At 42.0% G+C, this 24,147-nt stretch overlaps 2 protein-coding genes across 5 annotated transcripts in view; one reads left to right on the forward strand and one right to left on the reverse strand.

Moving 5' to 3' along the window:
• Positions 1–651: 651 nt before the first annotated feature.
• Positions 652–4,742, reverse strand: LOC309442263 (galectin-related protein A-like). The gene is made up of 4 exons (XM_082057934.1): positions 4,589–4,742; positions 2,229–2,317; positions 1,311–1,485; positions 652–960 (listed from the first exon to the last, which is right to left on the reverse strand). Exons 1-4 carry the CDS (start codon positions 4,610–4,612, stop codon positions 817–819), a joined length of 432 nt encoding a protein of 143 aa, XP_081914060.1. The 5' UTR covers positions 4,613–4,742; the 3' UTR covers positions 652–816.
• A 519-nt stretch (positions 4,743–5,261) lies between these two features.
• ZFYVE26 (zinc finger FYVE-type containing 26) overlaps positions 5,262–24,147 on the forward strand; it is a 50,148-nt gene continuing 31,262 nt past the window's right edge. The window contains exons 1-16 of one of the 4 annotated variants that reach the window (XM_082057939.1): positions 5,262–5,681; positions 6,042–6,254; positions 7,682–7,760; positions 8,545–8,634; positions 9,636–10,188; positions 11,542–11,672; positions 12,526–12,690; positions 13,801–13,889; positions 14,163–14,323; positions 17,501–17,683; positions 18,276–18,929; positions 20,296–20,385; positions 21,100–21,168; positions 21,839–21,990; positions 23,329–23,527; positions 23,853–24,116. In XM_082057939.1, coding sequence (XP_081914065.1) covers positions 6,064–6,254; positions 7,682–7,760; positions 8,545–8,634; positions 9,636–10,188; positions 11,542–11,672; positions 12,526–12,690; positions 13,801–13,889; positions 14,163–14,323; positions 17,501–17,683; positions 18,276–18,929; positions 20,296–20,385; positions 21,100–21,168; positions 21,839–21,990; positions 23,329–23,527; positions 23,853–24,116 — 3,070 coding nt within the window. In that variant the 5' untranslated portion in view covers positions 5,262–5,681; positions 6,042–6,063. Of the gene's footprint in view, positions 5,682–5,701; positions 6,255–7,681; positions 7,761–8,544; positions 8,635–9,635; positions 10,189–11,541; positions 11,673–12,525; positions 12,691–13,800; positions 13,890–14,162; positions 14,324–17,500; positions 17,684–18,275; positions 18,930–20,295; positions 20,386–21,099; positions 21,169–21,838; positions 21,991–23,328; positions 23,528–23,852; positions 24,117–24,147 lie in introns of those variants that run through there. The other 3 variants (XM_082057938.1, XM_082057937.1, XM_082057940.1) reach the window with 3 other exon arrangements.

Below are 24,147 nucleotides of genomic sequence, written 5' to 3' on the forward strand. Positions count from 1 at the left end.
CATGCTTATAAATGTATTAGAATAGCTATGCATTTAGACCTTTCTTCTAAATCTATAGCAATGAAACAATAGCACAACACTCAAGTGCATTCAAATATTTAACAGAGCTGGTAAAGAAGTTTGCCAGCAAAGATGCTGTTTGAATTAGATACAAGAATGGGCAATGCAGTTTTGGCTACAGGTACCATTTCCTAGGGCTGGTCCAGAGAAGACCATGAAATCCACAGCTGTTGAACCCTTTCGATTCATGAGAACGCTACCTGCAAGAGACAGGGATGCTGATAAGGCATTTATTGCTCTGTACTGGGAAGTACAGATGGCTTTGCACTGACTGAGCAGAGATTCCAGGAAAAGCAATTCCCTCCCGATAATGTGAGCCTTGCTGGGGACCACCAGGCTCCCTTATTTACTTATAAGAAAATCTCTTTTCTCAGTTCCACCACCTGCTTACTGCCCAGTTCTGGTGACAAGGGGAACAGCCACCCCACAGCAGAGGACTGAGCTCTGCCAGCTGACATGCCTGGGGAATTAGGGGACCACAAGCATGTGAGACACTGCATAGCATCACAAATCTTGCCATTTGGGAGGCCATAAGAGTATCTCAGCAAAGGCGCTCTGATTTACCTGGACCAGCCATAGCTCTGCAATTGCTGAGTGTGCATAGGAAAAAAAGTGTATATTTCAAACACATCAGCAAATTAAAAATATACAGTTCCCACTCTCCAGAATCAGCCAGAGAAAAGGACAAAACATTTATCAGACAGGAGAAAGTACATTTGCCTCTGTCCCCTGGTAATATTGTGGTGTCCTTTTTTTTCAAGCTACTTTGGTAAGCTTGATGTCCCCTGAGATCTGCAAAGCCTTCACCAAGTTCAGCGGCTGGATGCGGTGAGTGAAGTCACAGAGCTGCCGTCCATCAAGCAAGACTCGTATTTGCTGGTGTTCACATAAGAGCTCCATCTGCAATGGAAAAGGACAGGGGAGCCTCTTAGAGATCAACAGCAGAGTTGATTTCACCAACATGGACTTAGGACCCCATGTGATAGCGATAGTGAAGCACAAAGTCTACTGGTTCTTCTGAAATGCCCCTAATAAATAACCTGCCCTCTGATGACATGATACTGTAAAGCTCCTTATAGTGAGTTCTCTCACTTATATTAGAGAAAGGAATGGATCTCCCCCATCAGGGCTTGAACTGTTGTTCTCTGTGCCATACTACACTGGCATTGTCAATAGTTAGCTATTTGTGGTAAGACTTCAGCCTGTCTCCTCTCCTTTCTCCACCCTATTCATAGTACTCTGAAAATTACCTTAAATGTGTCGCCTGCTGTAAATGGAAAGTAGGGAATAGTCTTCTCTTCTCTTCCCCATTTCCCAGCAATTCGTGCATTTCGGGTGATGGATTTGTCACTAAAGTTAACTGTAAATAACAGCCCAACGTCTTTGTTTGCATCCAGTGGATCGCAGAGCAGAGTCACTGAAAAGCTGAAAAAATAGTGAAATAACTGGGACTTTCAGAAATGTGAAAGGACATGGTAAGCATGGCAAACACCTTTAAAGACTTAGACAGCCTTCGATTTCTTGTCAGACTGAAACATGGGAGAAGCTGCAGAAATGGATGAGAACAGGCTTGTTTCTCCTCCGGTTTCCAGTAGGATGATAGTGACTGCTGATGTTGCTTTCCCTCTCTCATGACTGAAATCAAGCCACCATTTGTGCACCAGACAATTCCAATTTGTGTCCTAAAAGAGGTTATGGCAAACTCTTCACCAATGCAAGCACTGGTGTTTATCATTGTAGATGCAAAAAAGTGTAGTGATAAGCACAGTTGCTGTCATTCAGATTAAACACAGCAATGAACCTGCACCTCTTGTGTCAAAAACACTGGTTTTAAAATGGTGTTAATTTTAGCCCCCAGCAGACAACCAAGATGCAGATTCAGAACTGCACCTCTTCCTGGAGGAGAAATGCCGCTTGTGTGCCCACTCCAGTTCACATTAGATATGGTCAAGGCCTAGAAAATCCTGACAGGGCAGTCAGAAAGGCTTAACAGAGAATTCTTTCTTGTCATTTTAAGCTCAGCCTAAGAGCAGGAAAATTAAACAAAGCTATAAATCTGTTTTACTTTCTTCCTTCAAAGAGCACAGACCCTCAAGAGATCTTTGAATTTAGGAGACAGGTAGGAACATGTATGACAGGGTGAAGCCCCCAACAGACCCCTCACCTACCTCTTGGGGTTGGAGTGTACCATTCCTATGACTGTGAGTTTCATGGCTGGTCTCAGGCCACCTTTAATTTCACCAACATACTGCTCCACCTGCAGGGAACAGTGAAAATGAGCTGCAGTAGGTCATGCCAGGGATAAACCAGCTTTAACAGCTGCTTTGGTCACCTCATGTAACTTAATTTGATTTTTAGATGTATAAAAGAACTTAAAAATACTTCTGGCCTAAAGTACTTCTTGCATTTTTGGTAAAAATTCTGTCAGTTCTGGTACCTGAGGCGAGTGAGAGGGCTGCCGTAAGCGAACGGCTGGTGACAAGGCAATGGCTGCCTGACAGGACTGCCGGCTCCGCTGGGCAGTTTCTGACCAAAGCCCCTGTCAGTAAGATGCATGGCTGCTGTCAGTGCTCTCCCTGACTGATGTGTGCAACTGACAGCCCTGATGGAGTGCCTCAGGGGGCTCTGGGAACCGTCACCACTGACTTTGAGCGACTGAGGCCACTCCCCAAGACCAGAGCAGGGACTGCAAGAGCTGCGGTGACCCACTGACCTGTCAGTGGCAGGACTCAGCTGACACACCTGGGGTGAGCCGGTGATGGCTGCTATGGTCTAACAACACAATAAATCTGTTTGCAGTGCTCCATGCAACAGCTGAAAGCTTTGTGGTAGCATGATGCAGAGCTCAGACTCTGCACGAATTTGCTCCACCAGCTCTATTTCATTAGCAGATTTCAGTAGGCTGAAGTGACATCAACAGGCTTCACACCGGCTGGGTAGCCTCTGTTGTACCCAAAGCCAACACAGACGCTGTCCTGCCACTGCATGTTGACAGAAACGCAACCATGTCCTCACGGATGATCGCAGTCGCACCTGTCCCCATCGCATTGTCAGAGCCAGAAAATGGCTTCTCAGTGAATCTACTTTTGTCCTGTTCACAGAGACATCTAGCTGCAAACCCCACCCAAACTGCAGAGCTACATTTACTTGCTCCAAGTAATTCTCCAACAGCTTGGACAATCAGTGGAGAAACTAATACAGGCAATGGTTGACATGAAAAAAATAAAAGAAAGAGCTTGAAAACAAGTGATAGAGATGTTTTGAGAATTCAGTTTCAGAAATGCCTTTAAAATGCAAATGCCACTAGCCAGTCTCTATGCAGATCCACCTAGAAAGAAGCTGCTATAAACTGCCAAGTATTATTAGCAATTTGCCTAACACTGATAATATTCCAAGGCAATGCACAGCAGACCCTATTTTAGATAAAAAGCACTTTATCGTTCCAGTGTTCCAAGGCAAAAATTCAGACATTTTTTTTTTGCTAGAAGACCTGTACAATATATGCACAGTTTAGTATTTTGACTATGAGAAGCAACACATCAGCATGGAAATCCACAGACTTCTATTCACAGCAGATGGGCTTCCATTCAAGTGTAAGTTGCTATGGCTACTCCACAGATATTTTTTAATTTTGGAAAATATAACCAAAGCTAGATTTTTAAATTATTGAATGCCAGCTTGCTTGACAGAAACACAAATTCAAGATGAAAAATGTTTTGCCTATACTCCTGATTTCCTGATTTCAATATACAAGTTATGTTTTCTGCTAAGATAACCTTAAGCAATTTATTCTTCCACCATGATATTTACATCTATCCACACTGAGGGCTTCACAGATACGTTAATAAACCTCTAATTCCTAACAAGGCCAATAGTGGAAGAAATTAGTTTAAAAGAAACTTCGAAAATAAGAGCACTACTGCTGGTTGTTAATGATGTACGTTAACCATTGCAGAAGTGGGCAGTTGACTCCAGAAGGTATGTTTTGAACTTTGTAACAGAGAAAAAACGTCAACCAGCTGAGATGTCTTATGCAAAGGAGTAAGGAGTCTGTAAGATTATTCAAACTGAATAAAGCAATTAGAAGAGTAGGTAGTAAGCAGAAAAGATCATCCTCATACAGGTTCTATGTCCCAGCAAAGCTCCTTCCTTGCTGACACGAGAGACAAAATACAAACTAATACCCCAAAGTGAAAGTGCACATTTAGAAATTGTTTGTACAGAGCTGCACCATAGTAAGCACCATCATTAAAGGCACAGGGAACACCTTGAATGACGACCACATGGTTTCAACCCTTACAGCTTGTCCAGCATTGCTGAAGTAAGGTCAGAGCCATGACTACCCATGCACCATTACTCTGCTGACGTTGAACCGACAGTACAGGTGAAAAACACTCAGGATGTCGTAAGTACAAACTCCTGCAGCTTCTTGCATGGTTTATTGGCAGGTCCCAGCACGTGCACACAGACATAGCCCCCTTCCCATATTTTCCATTCAGGAGCCCTGGGGACTCCCTCCGTCACTTACTTTGGGACACCTTTCCTCTGTCATCACCACTCTGCCTCTTACGCTTGCCTCCGCTGCAGCAGTCCCCAGGGGAGCTTTTCTTTTTTTGTGTCAGAACAAAAACAAACAAAAAGCCCGGAATAAAGGGAGGATGTTGGCAGGGGGCTTATCTCTGCCGAACACTGGCTGGACACCACCCAGCCGAGCAGCTGAGTCACGGCCCTTGTGCCTCGTCCCACCCAGGGCAGCTCAAAAGCGACAAGGGCAGTGATGGTAAGAGGGCAGGGGGACCGCAAGGGTGGGCAGGGCCCCACCACCCTGCACAGAAGCACCCGACAAGCTGACATCTGTAGCTGTAGCTGTATCTATAACTAACGACATATTTTATGTAAGTATTTAAAATTGTGGGGGTGTGTGCATAACTTATTTGTATATGTAATACATAAAAATAACACGCCACTTATGTATTTTGATACCATTTCTGCCCTCAAAGGGGTAAATATACATAACACTTATATTCCTATAAAGACCTATATAGAAGTACACATATATAAGGGGTAAATATATCCACATATATGTATATACCCCTATAGGTATACCTCTATATATGTATGTATGTATGCGGGTGTACATAATATACGTATAAATAACCTCCCGTCCGAGAGACACCCTCACGACGATGTCACAACCACACCTCATACCTCCCGCCGCCTCCACCGAGAGGCGCCGCGGCGGGGCGGTCCCCCTGCGCGCCAGGGGGCAGAGCTTCGGGCGAAAGCCAATCAGAACCACGGGAGGCTGGAGCACGGGGTGAGCCTGGCGTGCGGTAGGAGGAGGCCGCGGGGCGGGCCGGTGGGCGGAGATAGGCGTGGTTATCGGGGGCGGGGCTTACGCTGCCCGGGTTCCTGAGGCGGCTTCAGGCGCCCCAAAGAAAAATGGCGGTTTATTTACATTCTGCCCCGGCTCGGCCAATGGGCGGACGCCTGCCCGCGTGCCCGCCCGGCGGCGCGGTCAGCTGAGGCAGTGCCCAAGATGGCGGCGGCAAGGAGTGGCGTTGCCGGGGCGGTGCAGTAGAGCCGAGCGCCGCCGGGGTGGCCGCGTCCTGCCTCGACAGGTAACGCAGACCAAGCCGGGGGCCGCCGGGCCGGACCGGACCTTGGGCAGGAGGGCGAGGCTGCGGGTGGGTGGGCGGCAGAGCGCGCAGCCCGGGGCGAGTGCCGCTGCCGCCCCCGAAGACAGTCACTCCCAGCGGGGACGGGCGGCCCGGAGCATCCCGCGAGCCGCTGGGCTGGGCTGCGCTCCCCCGGGCGGCGCACTCGCGGCGGGGCGGCCAGGGCCGAGCGGCAGCCGCGCTGTCAGCCCGCGGTGCGTGTTGGCGCGTCACCCCCGTACCGCACGGGAGTGAGGAAGGAATCCGGGGTGGGTGCCCCAGCGCGCCCTCACCGCCCTCGCCTGCCTGTGTCACCTGCCGCAGGTCACCGGCTGGTCCTGGGAAGATGCATTCTTTCGGAGACGAAGAAGCGGTCTCTCTGGAGCGACTCTTCGGGTTCTTCTGCGAGTGCGTGCGGCGTGGGGACTGGGTGCTGGCGCAGGCCTGTGTGCCCCAGCTGGGCCGGTGGCGTGGGGATGGCCCCGAGAAGGTGGAAGCGATTCTTCGGGCTCTGGTAGCTTGTCCCGCGGGGATCAGGTGAGCAAGGTGCTGGTTTGGTTCGCTGGGCTCGGGTGGGGAACGGGGAGCAGCGATTAGTTCAGTGGTGGCTGTGGGAGACGGGTAGGACCTGGGAAACAGCGCTTGCTTCAGTGCTGAGATGTCTTGGATGTATCTCGATGTTATCTGAATGTTGGCGTGTTATCACTGCCCAAGCACTTAGCAGGCTGCGCAGCCCACTAGGGTTATGAGCGGTGTTTATTTATGGTGTTGATATGGTGATTGATAACAAGCTTAAAATTATTTGGAGGCATTACAGAACTGCTTTTGCTAGATCTTACTGAAGGATAATAACAAGGAGCATCTCCTAAAATTACATCACTTCGGTTAATTAAGGAATGTTACCACTGAGATCAGCACTGTAGTTATTTAAAATGTTCTGTTTCCAGCTCTCGAAAGACCTTCCAATTTCTAAAAATTTAAATGCTAAAAATTCTAATTACACTATTGATTTCTTATTTCTCTTGCACTGAATTTTGAAATGGCATTAGTTTTACTCAATCGTAGTTAGTTTTGATTGCTGCTTTTCGGGTAGGTGCATATGAAGGCTGACTTTCTAGCACTTCAGTAAAATTTGTGTAACGTTTTGGTAAATGTTCTAAGAAACCATTTACACTGACAGCATTTAAGTAGTCTGGAGGAAGGTGTGCACATGGTTAGATGAATATTATTAATGGCCATGTGAGACATAAGCATTTTTGATCTTTTTATCTTTGATAGTTGGACTTATCACATCTAAAGGTTTTAGTTAGCAGTGCTGAGCGTTTTAAAGGCCAATAAACTATCTCGTGCTTTTTTCTTTTCTTAGTCTGTTTGACAGTACTGAACATGTTCCCTAACTTTGTTTTGGAATTGTGTATAAGTACCAGAGCACATGAAAAACTGCTGGAAATTAGTGGTATTCTTTTTTTAATTAATACATTGCTTCACTTTTAGTTTGGACATGGAGCTGCACTTGTGCTGCTGTGACCTGAGGCTTAGTTTCATTTTTTTCGGGTAGAACTAGACAGAACAGGAAATAGCAGCTTTTGTCAAGTGGTCAGATTTCAAAGAAATCTGCTGAAGTGCTCAAAGAGGGCTATACAGACTGAACTTTAGACCAGAAATAAATTGCATTGTTTTGAAGCAAAGAACTATGGCAGTAGTGTTGGTATCTGGCAGATCTAAAAGCAGGTGTTTGTTTTTTTTTTTTTCACAGCAGAAATCATTAAGTCAATGTGTAAGCAGTACCAATATTCTGATTCCTCTGTATTCCCTTCCTATCTGACTCATCTTCAGCTATTTAGTCATCTTTGTTTTTATCTTACACAAAGAAATATAAAAATCAAATTTACCTCTGATGGTGTTTTCCTGGATCTTAGAGCTGGGACTGACCTTGTATAATCCTGTGCTTATTGCTTTTGTAGATGGGGACAGAATTCTAGCCCATGGAGAACTGCATGGCTTTGGCTTCTTGTGCTGGAAAAATGGCTTGCCACGAATCAGGTACAGAAATATCTAGCTGACTTCCAAGTGTGGTGTACAGCTCTGACTTCTGGCTGATTTCCAAGTGCAAAATATCAGCCTACTTGGTTATTTAAATTACAGGCTTTCCCACATTTCACTGAATTAAGTACTCAAGGTAGCTGGAGAAGTGCATTGCTTTTGCTTTTCACAAACTTGTCAAGAAACAACTGTTAATCTTTTCCACACTGGTGAGAAAAATTGTTTTTGTCTTTTTCTGTTTAGGTTTGTGAAGCACCTTACTTATATTAAAGATGAAATAGCTCAGGCATCAGACAAGTCTTTGTAAGCTTTAGGTGGTGAGGGGCATGTTTGCAGTATTGCTGTTTTCAGACAGACAGGTGCAGTATGTTTCATGAGTAAAGGAGAAACTGGTCTTTTTCCTTTTTCTTTTTTTTTTTTTTTTTTTAGTTGGTATGCTGGGACGTGTGGTCATTTTTTTAAAATGCATTTCTCCTTGTAACTATCCAGACTTGCATGTTTTCCTTGTTTTCTGAAGAAAGATGTCTCTAACTGATGGGATTCTAATTCCTGACCAAGTGACACTTGTCTCTGTTTCCAAATGTATAGATAAATGGAATCCACTGGTGTGGCAGCAGAATCTAATTGTGGAATAGCCTTTAACTGAGAATTAGGCTTCTTCAGAGAGATATTTCAGTCTGCCTCAAAATGTTAATGAAATAGCTGAGATTAGGTTTATATGGTAATGTAAATGAATAAAAATTTTATTGGCCAACATCTTTCTCATTCTCTTCTATTGCTTCAGAAAACTGTTCCAGTTGTTCTTCGAAGAGAAACTGAATTTTTATTGTTCTTGGAAGAATTACAGAAAGATGTCTCTGAGGAAGTCCTAAAGGTGAGCTACGTAATATGCCCTGCTTCTTGTTAGTTGTGCAGAATGTCCAACATCATCAGGTTTTGGAATCAAAGTTAAAGCTTCCTGCTAAGTGGCTACCTGAGATGCTAACGTGTTATTAATCTACTAGGCAACTGAAAGAAACTGTAATTCAGATCCCTTTCTGAAGCTAAACCAATGTGCCTGCAAGTGATTTCTCTGGCTAGAAAGGAGGCTGTAGGCAGGCAAGGAACAAGCTTTTCTACATGGTCTTTCTAACCCACTTCAGTCCTGATTGCGGCTGCTTGACACAGTGTTATATCTATAGACATGTTTAGCAATTGTAAGGCTAAAACCCACTGTGAGCCAAAATAACCTGCAGTCAGCAATCACTTTTAAACGTATGACTGTTTTCTTTTTCTTCCTCCTGAAATCTTAATTTTCCTCTCCTCTGCACCCTTTTGCCTTCTTCCTGGAAATTTTTGAGTGCTGTACTGTTACTACTGTAGGATTAAAAAAAAAAAAAAGGCGTGAACATAACTCAGTAAGAGCATGATTATTAGTGAAGATACAGTGACATCGGTATGTTGCTAAGAGGTAGAACATGGTAGTGCTTCCGCCATCCAGTAGTAATTGCCTTTGAACTAAGGTAAGTTGCTTATGAGTACATGGCTCACATAGTTTAGTTGTGTATTAGAGGATTCTTTATATCAGTAACTGTAACTGCTCCTACCTTTATACAGTCCTAAAATTGCATTCACCCTTTGAAAGCAACCGCGAGGCCTATGTGGCCCCTGTAAAAATGAGTTTGACACCCCTGCTTTATATTTTGTTACATATTGAGGCATATCCACTCTTCTAGGAAGGATATTGGACAAGGTGAACCATTATTAATGGATTTTGTAGGTAATATGATGTTTCCAAATCACATTATCTTCTTGCTCTCAAGTTTCTCTTGCTTTTTAAATAATGTATTTTCAATGCAATCTGAAAGGCTTACCCTTTTATTAATTCTCTACCAGGAGCTGTTTGAAGCATTTGAGTGCACCCAGAACAAGCACATCACAGACAGGAAAAGAAGGGATGGCCGTTCTCACAGATTCAGTTTGGATGTTGTTTCAGCTCTCTGGAAGCTTCTGCTGCGGGCTCCCCAGAGGGCAAGAGCCCTGCTGGAGTTCTTCCAGGAGGAACAAGGCACACACAGCTCCTCGCTCCAGCAGTACTGCTCTCTACAAAACATCTTTGTTGATTTTCTTCGGGACTCCTTGAAATCTCTGCAGAGGCTTCAGTGCAGTTCTGAGATTTCATCAGAAAAAGATCAAAGAGAACTAGTAGATACAATTTATGCTGCTCTTAGTACACTGACTTTTGAGGTGGAGCACCAGGCAGATGAAGTACGACACCTGTTCAGGGAGCTCTTGGATGTGTGCTGGGCTGAGGGAAGCCCCCTGAGGGAGGAGAAGCTACTAAGCTGTATGCTGAGGAGACAGAGCCAGGGCCTGCTGAGCCTTTATAGCAGTGTTGTCATAGAAAGAACAAGAGAAAAATTTCTAGTGTCAAGATCGATACAAAAAGGTTTGTTTCGCTTTTTGCTTTGTTTTCATTTCTTGTTTAACAAAGTCATTGAGGCATTTTAACAGGCAAGTTGTCAAGAAGTCGAGCAGTGTTCCTGCTAAGGTGCCTTAACAAGCCACAGAGTCTTGTAAAAGGTTATGCTAAAATGACTTAGAGCAAGGAACTGGCATAGTAACCCCAGGGTTCTCCCTACATTTCTGCAGTCTGTGCTTTCTTTTGTGAGCACTTCCTTTACCACCCCTTGTGCTCTATTTTAATCTGCTCAGCATTTTTCCTGAGGAAGATCTTGCATGTAACTAGAAAGTTGACTCTTCATATGTAAATAAAGTTTTTATTGGTTCAGCTGCAGCTCAGGGTCATTCGTGTTGGAGGATGTTCCATTTCAGACCAATAACAGTTCAATGGCCTCAGTAATCCCAAAACATTCAAAACTCTTAATATTGGAAAATTTCTAGAAGTGGAAGGAGATGTGGAGTGGGCCAATATCCCAGCTGGAAAGAAGATGCAGTTTGATTACCTGCTCACTTTCCAGAGCCCAACTCTTGTTTTTGAACCGGCTATAACTTCGTAGCTTCTCTCTAGCTCCCTGTGACTGCTACATCTAGCTGAGGATCTCAGCTGGATTTTCCCGTGCTCTTGAAATTTGAAATTCCCGTGCTCTTGTCAGGAAAGTGTCAGGTGAGCCTGCAAGGATGGAAAAGCTAGAACACCTGCCCTTCTTCTCTTGCCTCTCTACACTGAGGTGTAAGTCAGGGAGGGGTGTATCCTCTCTGCTCCACTCATAGGAATTGCTGAAGAAAGTTCAGGCTGGTGTGGTGTGGCAGACTCTGGCATTTCTGATAATAACTACAGTTAGTGCTTCCTTGTGGGGTGAGAGAAATGGAAATACAGATACCTTCACTCTCACTGGGAGTAGTTCAGTTCCTGCTTTGCACAGATCTGAGTAGTTGCTGTGCTGGCTATGTCTCTGCTAAGGCCCCACAAAGCAGCATAGTGTCTCAGAGCACAAGGAATTTATGAACATACAGATAAGATGTGTATGACTAAAGAAGGAAAGGCAGTGTGACCTGAACTAATGTAGCAACTTGTGTGCTGAACAGGCTCTTGGCATGCTAACAACTGTCCAGACAGTTTCCTGATTTCCTATCTGACCTGTTTATTTTCTATCAAATTTGCCTGCTTGGCTTTCTTGTTACCCAGTAACAATATCTAGAGTCTTAAATGCTAACGTGTAACAGCTTATTAGTATTTGAGGAAATGCTGAGTGTTTCTCAGTTTAAGTTAACAGCAATTATGCTTCTTTAAAAGATGCCCCTCTGTACTGGAAGGTAATCTTCTTGTGTTGTGTTTTAGGTTCATCTGATCAGCTGGATACAGAGCGAACTGTGATGAGTTTGTTCTCAGATCCCAAAGAGGCTTCTTCTTGGAAGAAAGCCTATTTCTACTGCTTGAACAGCAGCAAGCACTTTCTGGAACAGATTCTGGTATGGCCCTAAAAATCATTAAGAGGGAAACCCAATGGTGGCTAAAATCAACCCCTGTATTGAACATGTCTCGGTGGTACACAGAAGCAATTTGTATTCAAATAGTATTTACTAGGGGTCATGACTTACAGGAACAAGGAGGTAACTGGTGATGACTCCTCTACTTTCAGCTGTGTGATGAACTCAAAACACTCAGTGAGATTTTTGGAAAAGCTCATCTGCATGCAGACTGAAGATTAAATCTTCATGATTTAAGTCCTGAGTCTACTCTTGATTTTGTTGGATGTGCCACTTGGTCTACCCCATGACCTTGAACTCATTGCTTTGGTTTTCTGATGCTGGTAGAGTTGGGGCAGTGAGGCTAGTTTGGATGGTAAAATTTATGTTTCTGAGAGCTTGAAGACCTGGTGAAAAATACTCTGTTATGAATTAAATTATTTGAATGTATTTACATAGCTAGAAGAAAAAGAATATGGGTACGTGGTCACTGTTAAAATGTGAGCTTTTAAGGCTGAACATATTTCCACTTCTAAATAATGTGCTCATTCAAGTTTCTTACATAATCCCCTTGACAGAGACATAATCAATAGAAAGAATGTAAAGGTAATGTAGTGAGGGGAGTGTGAGTTGGCTCTGTGGTAAGCATGTGAAATGATGTATTTTTCCTTATGACAGTTTTACTGAAGAGTAACCTGATGGCTTGGAAAATTTTAAGTTTAGGGAAATTGCAGATGCAGAACTTCACTATTTCAGTGAAGCTAATACTGAAGTGGCTACTGGCTTACATAAGCTGCCAGACTTTATGGATCTCTGCATTTTGGAAAAAAAAATACTTCTTCATTTTGTTTTCTAGATGACTGCATTAACTTTACTGAAAAGAGAAGATTATTCAAGCCTGAACAGCTTATTGAGGGGAGAATTCAACCCCCTTAGCCGCCTCTTGATATTGCTAGGATGGACTCATTGTCAAAGCTTAGAATCAGCAAAAACATTGCTATGGACTCTTCACAAAACTCAGGTAAATCAGCAGAAAGCAAGTGGCAGTCTGAGTCCAGATAATGCAATTTGTTTGCAAAAATAAAAATAAATACACACAAGGAATTTCCAGTGAGAATGTTCATCTTTCTCAAAATGGAATTTAAGAAGTGAAGATGTTACAGTTGTGTGTGGGTAACATTATTGGACACTTGCTTTTCTTCTTACTCCTTAACTGTGAAGGGAGTATGATTGCCCAGGAGATTCTGAAAGTCTCTTTTGCATAAGCTCTTCGGCCTTTGCTGTTAACATAAGAGAGAGAAAGACAGCAAGGATTGTTGATGAGTTTTGAAAAGAGCTGAGGGACGTTAGATCAGTGTTACTTCATCCAGTGAGTCACCCCTGGCTAGTGACTAATTTTGGTCACAACTAACCTGAGTTCAGCAACTGGGTAGCTTGGAAGTTTTTGATACCCATTCTCAAAATGATAAATGACAAGAGCTGTGACTGAAAGATCCACCTCGTTTGGGGAGAGTCTTCATCTTTGAAGAAGAGAGAGGGTTTTAACTCTGAGGGTGTATTTGCAGTTCTCATGATGTCTGCCTGCAGGCAGGTGACTTCAGTGACAGAGGTGGGGAGACAGGGAGCCTTGTACTGCAGATTTAGGCTGGTATTGCCTTAAGGAAGTTACCATCTGTTGATAATAGACCAAAAATCTATTCACTAACATCTTCAAAGTGAAAGTCTTAGATCTGATTTTAGCAGGCGGGCATCTGTAGAAAAGCACACGGAAAAGGAGGTTAACTGTCTGCTACTCAGTATATCATCTGTTCTAGTACATGATTCGTTCTGTAGGTTAGTGTCTTAGACTGTTAAAGAAGCATTAATTTGTATTTTGAAAGCTAACCTTGGAAAGGGATGTAGCCACATTTTCATGGTCTGTCAGTGTGTCAAGTGGAGGCTGGTTTTGATGGTCCTTCTGAACAGCCCTTCCTTGCTGGCTTTGTGATAAAATTGGCAATTTTCTGTACTTGCAAGTTACTATCTGGATAAAGAAGTCTTACGAACATCTTGTATGTGACACAGGCTTGGTTCTGCTGTCTGATTAGAGGATTTGTTGTAAAGGGATTATTTTATTTGCTTTTCCATTTAGGATCTGTGCAGTGATTCACTACTGAAAGATTTCTGTGATGGGTTGTGGGCACAGGTGGAAGTTCTTGAATGGTGCATGCAGCAAAACAGGTAAAATGGTCAGAAAGACATTTTCAAACTGTCTTGCCAAATCTGTCTATTAGTTAATTTATGTACGGAAGTAGAAATGGTGTTTTTTTCTGTGAATCTTGGCTAATCATCTCCTAGTGACTGTGTATCACAAGCTCTCAAAATTACTTCATGGGCGTTAGTTATGCTATTTGTAGTAGTTTGGTTGAGTCAGAATTGGAGTGGGAGATACGTCTTTAAACATGGCTGAGATGCCTAAATCTGTTTGTGCCACTTCTTTGTTCTCTCTTGCAGTGTTACTATCCCAAGGAAGGTTCTTTTGCAACACTTGCACAGTCTAGATTGCCACACTGCAGTGTACTCTCTTCATCATCTCACTAATCTTCTGGCGCTGAATGAAGACGATGTTATTGAGCTTCTTCAAAAAGTTCCTGCTAGAGACCAACACATGCAGGGTAAATGTGTAGAGTCACGAAAACACAGAAAAATCCAATGCACTAAGTATTTCTGCTCAGTATTTCTGCCAGGAAGAATCTGTTCTTTCGACCTGCTTCTGTAAATAGGGAAGATACTGCTTATCAGCTGTTTTGTGGAAATTATTTTAAAATCCTTTTGGTGGGAATAAATTGTCTCCCAAGGAGGAGTTGGGAGATCTCTTTGATCTCACAAGGACAAATCTCTAAAAGAGTTTTTTTTAAATGGTAACAAGACTTTGCACATGCTCATAGTATATGCTACTCATTGTAAATTACATACTGTATAATACCTTTAGCTTGAAAAGTAAGTGTATGTTTTGAATTTCAGCCATCAGTGCACTTGAATTCAAAATCAAAGGGCAAAGCCAGGTGAAACTGACAATATCTCCTACTATAACACCTTCATTTTCGAAGGATACATTTTTTTTTTTCCTTCTCATATTAAGTCTTACCAAATCTACTTTAATATTAAAATCAGTAAGGCTTACCTACAGGCTGTGTTTTCATCCCTTTTGCCTCATTTCTCTCATCTTCCCACATTACAGTTTGGTGCCTAAAATACCTGAGATTACTAAACGTGTTAGTTCTCTTCGAAGTGACTCTCCTTGTACACTCTTCTGCTTGCAGCCGATGTCCAGGTTCAGCTGCTACTATTTTAATGCTGTTTTCTGATAGGGCCTCTTAATAATGATGCAGAAGCTCAATCTTTCTGCATGTACTGGAATGTAAGAAGCTGCAATTTTTTGTGCCTTATTCCTTCTATGATTGGGAGTTTGTACATGCATAAATTCAGCCTGAGTTGTGTGGAGAGCTCTCAGTGATTAATCTTGCACAGATTTTCCAGGTTGCATAGTTGGAAGCAGTTTTCTCTCCTTCCGGTATCATATTGTTAAGATTTTGGTTTCCAGTCCTATTTTTACAGGTTTTGTTTTTAAAATTATTCTGACAGTTGTCTTGAATAGTCTTAACAGATGTAATAGTTGAGATGCTGTATAGATCTCTGGTTTCAGTGTCCTGCTTTCTGAAATTAGTTGTTTTGCTGCTGCTGTTTGGTTTTTTTTATAATCAGATCTTATGTTTTAATTCTTTTCTGATTACATTCTGTCATAACCTTTCAAAACCAGGAAGAAGCAGTCCCATCATATCTTCTGGGAGCTGCATGACTGTAACAAAAGAACTCTAGCTGTGGTTTCTGTTCTTTTTTCAGGTCACCTTAATTTGCGGAACTAATAAATGGAAGACAAGTCCTCCCTTTCTTTTCAGCCTAGTGATTTTTGTAAAATTCATGTAATTCTATAAACACAGTTTAATAGAATCTCCTTTAAAATAGTCCATTTTCAAACTGAAAGGGAGGAGTGGAGTCATGAAGTTTTGATTTGTCTGACTTGGTATTGTTAACAAGCCTTTTTCTCCACTCGCCCCATGTACTTCCCCTTCTTTCTGACCACATCACAGCTGCAGTAGTGGAACTGAGGTGGTGGCACTGGTTGACGGTTGTGTTCAGGCAGCCTTCAGATCAGTGTGTAACACCAGCTTTGATCAGTTACACTAACAAATGAAACAATGGGCAGGCATTTCCTCATGAGTTACAGAATTCAGGAATAAGGTGTTAATGCTTCTGGCATAGGAAAAACAAGTGCTTATAGTTAAAGGGTAGTTCTTCCATGTTGGTACAAGGAAAAGGGTTGGTTTAGACACAGATACTGACACAGACTCACTGCATCCAAGTCTTTCCACGTGGGAGGCAAAAGTGTATTAAATTTGCATTTGATTACCAGTGTCTATTTTGTAGTATCTACAGCTAGCTATTTCTCTTTTTCAGAGGACTGTATTTGTTGGGTCTCTGGCTTCTTTTAAGACAGAGATATTGAGAACTTTTTGGGTGCCATATATTAGTGTAGAGTTGCTGGTGAATTACAGCATTTCTGTGGCCGTGTGGGTTCTGCAAAGGATTCATACTTGGAAGTTTCCTCAGTTTTGTTTGCTCTCTACATTATGGTTTCCACCATTGTTGCTGTTTAGAATTGCAGTGATAGGGGATACTTGGTTTCAAACTGTTTGTGCTCTTGGGGCTTTTGTCTTGGCTGCTCTGTAGTTTTCAGAAGAGTTCAGGCTAGTGCTTTTCTTTGAAGTCGTGCTCACGGCTTGTGGAGGACAGTGCTGAAACACTTTCTAGGTAATGCTATTCAGTCCCCGAGTCTGGACAAGGACATTATCAGTATGCCAAACCAGTGCTTTGTTGAAAAAAAAGCCTTTGCTAATGCATCTCCTGTGTGACAGTAGGCAGAGGGACAATCCAGCCCTTGTATAAGAGTACAGGATAGTGGATGTTGTGAGTTTTTTGTTTGTTTATTTATTTTAACCTTTGTACAGTAGTTGGATACTTCATCTAAAGCCAGCATAACAGAATATGTAATCCTATATTGTGTTCCTGATGAAGGGGGTGATGATGCAATTTTTACGTAATTTGCAGTTCTGATGTTCTGTTGTACTAAGAAGGGATCATGTCTCTGACACATGACACCTTATTTCTTAAAACAAGCAAACAAACAAACCAAAAACAAACAAAAAAAAAAAAAACAAATGCAAAAGGGGGAAGGAGTGGGTGTAGTACTTTTTAAAGTTGCCTTTATCATAAATGTGTGAAAGAAACAGTGGGACTGTACTTCTTTAATCAATTGCGGATTGGATATGATCTATATATACATAGAAGTGGTGGTACTTTATTCTCACTATGGTCACAGCCAGTCTACACTATCTCCTTACTTATGTACTGTGTGACAGAACACTAAATTCTAAGATGCTGTAACAAGACAGGGTCTGTCCCACTGTTGTAAATGCAGCAAGGTAGCTTAACCACGTACTTCTAATGAGACTTATCATGAGCAGATTTTAATCATTCTGTGCTGTAGCCAGGTCCTGTAACACAAATTCAAAGAAAAATTCTGTTTTGGAAGGGGATCCAGACCTGACTTTTTTGTGCCCATCTATTGTGGTTTGTTTTGTCTTCCAAATGTTGGGCCATAACAGTGAGGGATGGAGGTGACACTGGGGAAGAAAGGCTGGATAAATATTGCTGTGTGGGAACTGCAGGAGAAAACTAACTTGTTTTCTTGTCTACCTCTGATTCCCTCACCACCCTTATTTCCTCCACAGCAGCAACACTCCCTAATACCCTGAGCCAGCAGCGCAATCTGGCACTCTTCCGAGCATTTTGCGCCATGAAGTACGCTATCTATGCTCTCTGTGTGAATTCACATAAGCATTCCAAGTGCAAAGATTGTGTACGCAGCCTTCTTGGTGATATCACTGAAGATGCAACTGTTGGCCAAACAGCAGGTGACTATCTTCCTTTCTGAAGTTCAATAGCTTGTGGTTCTCCATTTGTTGGTCTCTGAATTATTACTTAGTATTGGGATAATATTGTACCCTGTGTACATATGATGTTTCTATTTAGTGGGCTATGAATGCTTTGCAAACAAGTATAATGGCATTTCTTTGAGGTGTTGTTACCTTTAGTAATAATAGATATGAATAAGCTACTTGCCTGTTCTAAAACATTTAAAGTTATTGTAGTAAAAATATAGTGCAAAAAGGTGATGTTAGATATAGGATGTTAGTTGCAGGGCTGCTTTTGTAAGAGGTTATTATTTCACAGAGCTAAAACTGATTTAGTGGTTGAAAGGGGTGTAATCTGATTTTGCACGTGATTACACAAGGTGATAATTGGCATTACTGAGAGGGAAGAGGCATGTTACCTTTTTAAATGTAAAATGTTGGACATATATGTACTTGATTTGTGGAGGAATGATTGGCTCTTTGCCACTGGGACAGTTCTCTCTCCTAGGATTTTCTTAAAGGGCAGTGATTGGAGGAAGTGACTCCTGGAAAATGTTGTAAATGTTATTTCTTTTTGTTCTTAAATACACAGATTGCTCTTCAGTATTTCTTCAGTACCTTGTGAAGTGTCAACAGTTCTTAAGGAATATTCCTGCTCCTCTGCGCCTGGAGGTTTTGGAGAACATCTTCTCCTTGCTTTTTGTTTCCTACAATGACCTCCATACAGAGCCTCTTCTACCTGAGGACTATGCAGAGGATGATGATCTTGACAAAAAGACTGCTACTGTGAGCACAGAAGGCAGTGCTAGTCGGCGGTCTTCTACTGCAGGAAGTCCACATCGCCTGATGGAGACTGAAAAGAAATTAGACAGGCATCTGCTGTCTGCTCAGACAGTTCACACACATAACCAAGATCTTTGTGACTCAATGTTAAGTGGCAAAAGCTGTGAAACCTCTAGGCTGAGCTACCTGGATCTGAAACACTTCACCAGTGGTGTTACTGGATTTTTAGTGGATGATGTGGCCATGGATGCCTTCCTCACACTGCTTCTCAACCATCTGGAAGAAATTCAGAGTTCTCTTCCACGGGACTCCAGTAACATGCTTCATGGAGAGCTGGAGCTTGTCGAGTGCTTGAATCTTTCTGCAAGCAGAGATGCCTTTGCAAGTCGTGTGTTACAGTTTTCCAAATACCTTTCTGAAGCTCACTGGCGATACAAGGTGGTGATGAGTAACAAAAATGCAGGTAGGCTCTATATGTGGCTCTTTCTGATATATCGACACTGTTCTGTTACAGCTGTTCAGGCAATGGTTTCAAGACTAAATTCCCTAATCATCTTACTGAGGGGGCACATTTTGGCAGATATTAGGAGAGTGACATAGTTGGAGACCACCTGGTTCTTGCACCATTTTTCAACAGGAGTGATCTCTATTCTAATCAGAAAGTTTGGGTTTTCTTTTTTCCCTCCCCTTTGTGGACAACCTGCTTCAGTTCGCCTGTTTTTCTCCCAACACTTCATCACAAGTTATGTTGACAGTGTAGTGATATGAAGAGACATGGTGGAGTGTCCAATGCAAGCCAGATAGACTCATCTCATTCATGGGTGGAGTGTTGATTTAGCCTAGTCTGGAAAATGTTAGGAACAAGTATCAGAGGAAGTTGGATTATTCTGGGATGCAGACCACTCCTCAGCAGTAGTTATTAATAGAAAAACACACTCAGGAACCTATTTGCTACCCTTCTCCATATCTTACAACTTGTTAACCCTGCTCCTATGAGCATTCTGCTTGTATCATAGTGTGGCTTGTTGTGTATCTCAGTCCATGTCCGAAGAAAGACTGAGCAGTATGGACCTTAAATGTTCCAAGTTTCCAGACTTCTGTTCAGCTATTTCTCAGGTCTCCTGCTATGAAGGGGAAGATGTGGTGGGACTTACGTTTAAGTAGGCATCTGTCAGTGTTTATGTTGGACAGGCAGCAGCTTTCTGTGGGATTCTGTACTTTAGAGTCCTAACTTCTGACAAACAATGACAACTATTTGGGGAATATCTTTCAGGCAAAGGTGTCTGGCTTTTCTTGACACTGCTTATCTCTTGGATTTTATGTCCCAGGGGTTGGCACCCCCATTACTTGCTCACTTCCAGAATTGTTGACTGAGCCAGGGTTCATACTACCCCACATTACTGAAGAACCCAGTTGTTTCAGAAAAACCTTAATGAAAAATCAAACTTTAACTATTTTAATTATTTTTTTTCTGTGTTTCTACCTCCTTATGTACTTGGACTATACCTATTTTTCTGTGTCGTTAGAGTAATTTAGGTTGGAAAAGATGCTTAGTGCTTCTCAGGGGTGTATAAAAGGTGTAGTACATTCCAAGCAACGTTGGATGTGAAAAACACAGTATTAGTTGAATTGCATCAAAATTATTATACTTCAAGGCGCTGGTTTAAATTTACTGCAGAAGAGCTCTTAGCTGAGGTCAAGTGTGTTTCCTTTGGAGATTTGCCGTCATAGCTCTACCTAGGTGTGCTGGTAGATTCTTTAAGGTAGACAGATAATTGTTTATGGCCTGTCCAGCTATGTGATAATGTTTTTGCTTGAATGTTTCACAGAACATCAGCTAGCAGCTTCCAGGAGATACTGCTCTCTAATCAGGTGCTCCAGCTTTAAGAAACGAAGCAGATCTCAAAGGTACAAGACAGGTGGGTTGAAAAAGTGGCTTGGAGAAGACATCTCTAAAATGTGAATAATTTTGAAGAGCTCATAGCTGGATGCAATTAGATTTAATGGAGTAGGAGTAGAGAACTAGATTTATTTCCTTCTAGTTTTCTAACTGGTTTGAGGTGTCTTAGTCCAGTTCCATGTGGACTGAGGTAGTCTTTCAACCTCAACCTCACCTGCAAAACTAAAATGTAATTAATTTTAAATTCAGGTAAGAAAATACGTTCTTTCGTACATAGTGTGATTTGGAGCAGGGGAAGAACTTTGCAACCACAGTACCAGTTCTCCCCTTTCTCCATGATATCCAATGACTGGTATATTTTCATTCCTATCACAATAGTATGTAGGATGTGAATTTACAGGAATTTGTGGCTTAAATTGGCAGCCTTAAGAGAAAGTTGGGTTCCTCACCCTTTTTCTACTTAGCCTGTAAAAGGCATGTCTGGTTTTGGGTTGGGATGTTCCAAAATAAGAATCTTTAGGGTATCTGATGCGAGTCACTGATTGGCCACCTACCTAGCATTTTCTTCAAATCAGCAATTTTTGCGTTTATCGTAGACATCAGTGAGGAGCCATTTGTGAGATACTCTTGATGATCTCTTGCGATTGCTTGATCTGTTATTTGCAGTAAGTGTAATTACCTTGTCTAGAAAAAGTGCGTTTAATGTGCTGGTTTTGATTTGTTTCCATTTTAGATGGGAAAGAGGGATCTTCCAGTCCATCATTAGAAAGTACAAGTAGCGAGCTAAGCACCAGCACCTCAGGTATTAAGCCACAAAAATAGTATTTCTTTGTCTTGTCAATGTACATGATGAGGTATTTGCTTGACTAGTTAATGTGAATTACTGCTCTGTGCAGGACAGAATTAGAACTTTTCACTTCTCAGAAAAAAAGTCAGCCAAAAATGGGACCTCTAATTAGAATACCATAGATATCTTCCTCTGGAATAAGAAAATTAGATTTTTCTTGTTTTTTTGTTTGTTTGTTTTTTTGTTGTTTTTGGTTTTGTTTTGTCTTGCAGGAAACAGTATGCAATGGAGTGATGTGCAAACCATTAAAAAAACAAATAGACTGATAGTCATGTAACTTAAAACATGCTTAGGCATGCTAAATTGATTTAATAGTTCCAATACTTAAGGCTTCTCCCTTTACTCATGTTGAACCAGTACCCTGGCATTGCATCTGCTTTAGGTAGCCACTAAGCAGTATTACATTTGGATGAGATCCAAACTGAAAGTTCTGACCGCACAGTGAAATATTATGAGAATTCTTCACAAGATGTTTATGTTGACCTCTTGACCCTAAAATTTCCTTGCAATTCTTCTCCTATATTTTTGTGTTAAATATGTGATGTACTGGTTTCTGATAGCTGGCTGTTCTCTGGTGAAATGTTTTTTCTGTGTTAGTATCCCAATTAATTCTGTTGTTTTGCAGAGGGAAGTACCAGTAATGTGTCTGGCTCAGGTGATTTCGCAAGCAGGGTGAGACCACATCAGCAAAACCCCCTCATTCCCATGATGCTTTCCCCACCTGAATCGCTCTTAGTTTCTTGTGTTTTGAGAGGAAACTTCATAGAAGCCCATCAGGTAAAAGAGATACATGTGTTCTGTGCAGTTAAAAATCTAATTTGGTAGCTGTGATAGCTGATGAAATTTCTGCTTCTACATCAGCAAGCATAGGGCTAGAGCATCTGCATTCCAAATGAAAGGGTCACTTCAGAAGTAGAAGCAAGTGAAAGGAGCAAAGGTATTCCAAACCAACATCCCAAGGATGCTGGGTTTTTTTGCTTTTCCTTTGTTATATAACAATGTTTTCTCTAAACCTGGTTTCTCAAAGCATGAAAATCTTTGAGAGCTGGCCAAGTTTAGTGTTTTGGGTGAATGAAAAACACAAAGAGCTCATGTGAAGCATGAGCTTCTTTGGCAGGAGGAGGCAGCTTCTGAACTGCTTAGTTTAGTCAGTGAATCAAAACCATGACACTTGGCCACTTGTAAGCTCATCAGGAACATGCAAAGGTATCCCTTACCCAAAGCAGATCCAGAGTGGTGATTACACTTATTTGAAGGAGTTATGTTTTGAGGCTAAATTCAGCTGCTAAAAACAGGCAGAAAGACTTGAAATCGATAGTCTACACATCTGTATTTCTTTGCTTCCTCACAGCTGCACGTACCTTTCTTTATGTGGCTTTGGGGCTGATGCTCTGAAAAACCATCTTGAGGTACATCAGGGACTGAAACTTCTGCAAAAAGCTGTGACCTGGCTGAGTTTCAGATAGTGAAATGGGAGCACTTAATATAATCTAAACATTGCATTAGCAGCAGATTTCCATTCAACTCATTAGTTCTGTTTGACGTCAAGCACACCACTTCATCTTTTCCCTGCTTACGGGGCCAAAAGAAGCATTTCAGTTTGCTTTGTTACTTTGAATTTCAGTATCACTGAGGGTAAAGAATTCAAGCTTGGTTTGTGTTCTGTTGTTGCTTTGATAATAGGAGCTTGCATGGCTGTGCTTTTACCTACTCTGTGTTTAAATTTCTTACTCAGCAAGGAATACCTTCTAGCATTTGTTTAAAATAGTTTTCTTTGGAGGCCCAACCTGATTGATTTATCTTGTTACATAGTGTATTGAAATCATAAGTCATTCTGAAAGGTGTGGTTTATGAAAATTAGCCTTGCAGCAAATAAGCGCTGAGCTTTATAAAAATAGTTGAAAAATGTCTCTAAGGTCCTGTTCTTTCAGGCACTTAAAACCCTCTGCATAAAAAACCCCACCGTTTCAGCCTGCTGTGTCTGTGGGGATGTTTTTCAGTTAAAATATCTGTTTTATTTTATTCACTAATCTCCTCCCAAAACCTCCAAAACTGTTTGACTGTTAAACTTCTTTTGACGTGCTCTGTAATTACTTCTACTGTTATTTTTGAAAGGTGGCTTTGATGTTTAATCTGAATACCTCACCTTGCTATGGTGAATTGGTTTTCATGGAGCGCTACCAAGAGGCGGTAAGAGAAATGGCAGGAGTGGAGCACAACATTGAGAATCAAGCATCAGATGGCACTGGAGGCATCAGGAAATCTGGCAGTGGCCGTTCGACACTGCAAGCTATTGGGAATGCAGCAGCAGCTGGTAAGAACTGGGTTTTTTTTAGTTCTTCTCATAAAAGGTGAGGGAGAAGTTGAAAACAGGAGAAGGCAATTTGAATACTGTCATAACGAGTGCAACAAGTGTTCAGAAGAGTAAGTGCTTGTTCTTTGACTTAAAAGGAGACTAAGAATGCTGACAGTTGCTGTTGATGCCCAGTTCAGTTTTATCTATTCTGCAGTAATTGGTCCATGAAGCAGGTCACCTCATGAATTATTTTCCTAAAGGATTAGGGAATAATTACCTGTGACAGCATCCGAGATAAATATGCTGTTTAATCAGTGATTGTGTGTTTTGCTGACACATGTAGGTATGGTATTTTATTCCATCTCGGATGTTACTGATAAGTTGCTTGCAACTTCTGGAAGTCTTGCCCCTACTCTCCAAGACAACTTCTGGATCAGCAACATCCAGCTGGAGCATACTGGTGCTCTGCGAGAAGTCCTGGAGGACCTCAGTCCTTCAGCAATGGTGACATTTGACTTGGCTTGTACTCAGTGCCGTCTTTGGAAGACATGCAAACAGCTCTTGGAAACAGCAGAAAGAAGACTGTACAACAGCCTTGAAACTCGGGGTAGGCTTTTGATTTTTGTGTTTATCAATAT

This window comes from Streptopelia decaocto (genome assembly GCF_964273445.1).
Source record: "Streptopelia decaocto genome assembly, chromosome: 7".
Classification (NCBI taxonomy): Eukaryota; Metazoa; Chordata; class Aves; order Columbiformes; family Columbidae; genus Streptopelia; species Streptopelia decaocto.

What these genes read in the sequence shown, in the direction of transcription:
- LOC309442263 (XM_082057934.1), bottom strand. Translation starts at nt 4,612, where the DNA reads ATGACAGAGGAAAGGTGTCCCAAA. An exon ending in GTACACTCCAACCCCAAGAG is followed by an intron (nt 1,486 to 2,228) that starts GTAGGTGAGGGG and finishes CTATTTTTTCAG; the next exon opens with CTTTTCAGTGACTCTGCTCT. An exon ending in CAGCAGGCGACACATTTAAG is followed by an intron (nt 961 to 1,310) that starts GTAATTTTCAGA and finishes TTTCCATTGCAG; the next exon opens with ATGGAGCTCTTATGTGAACA.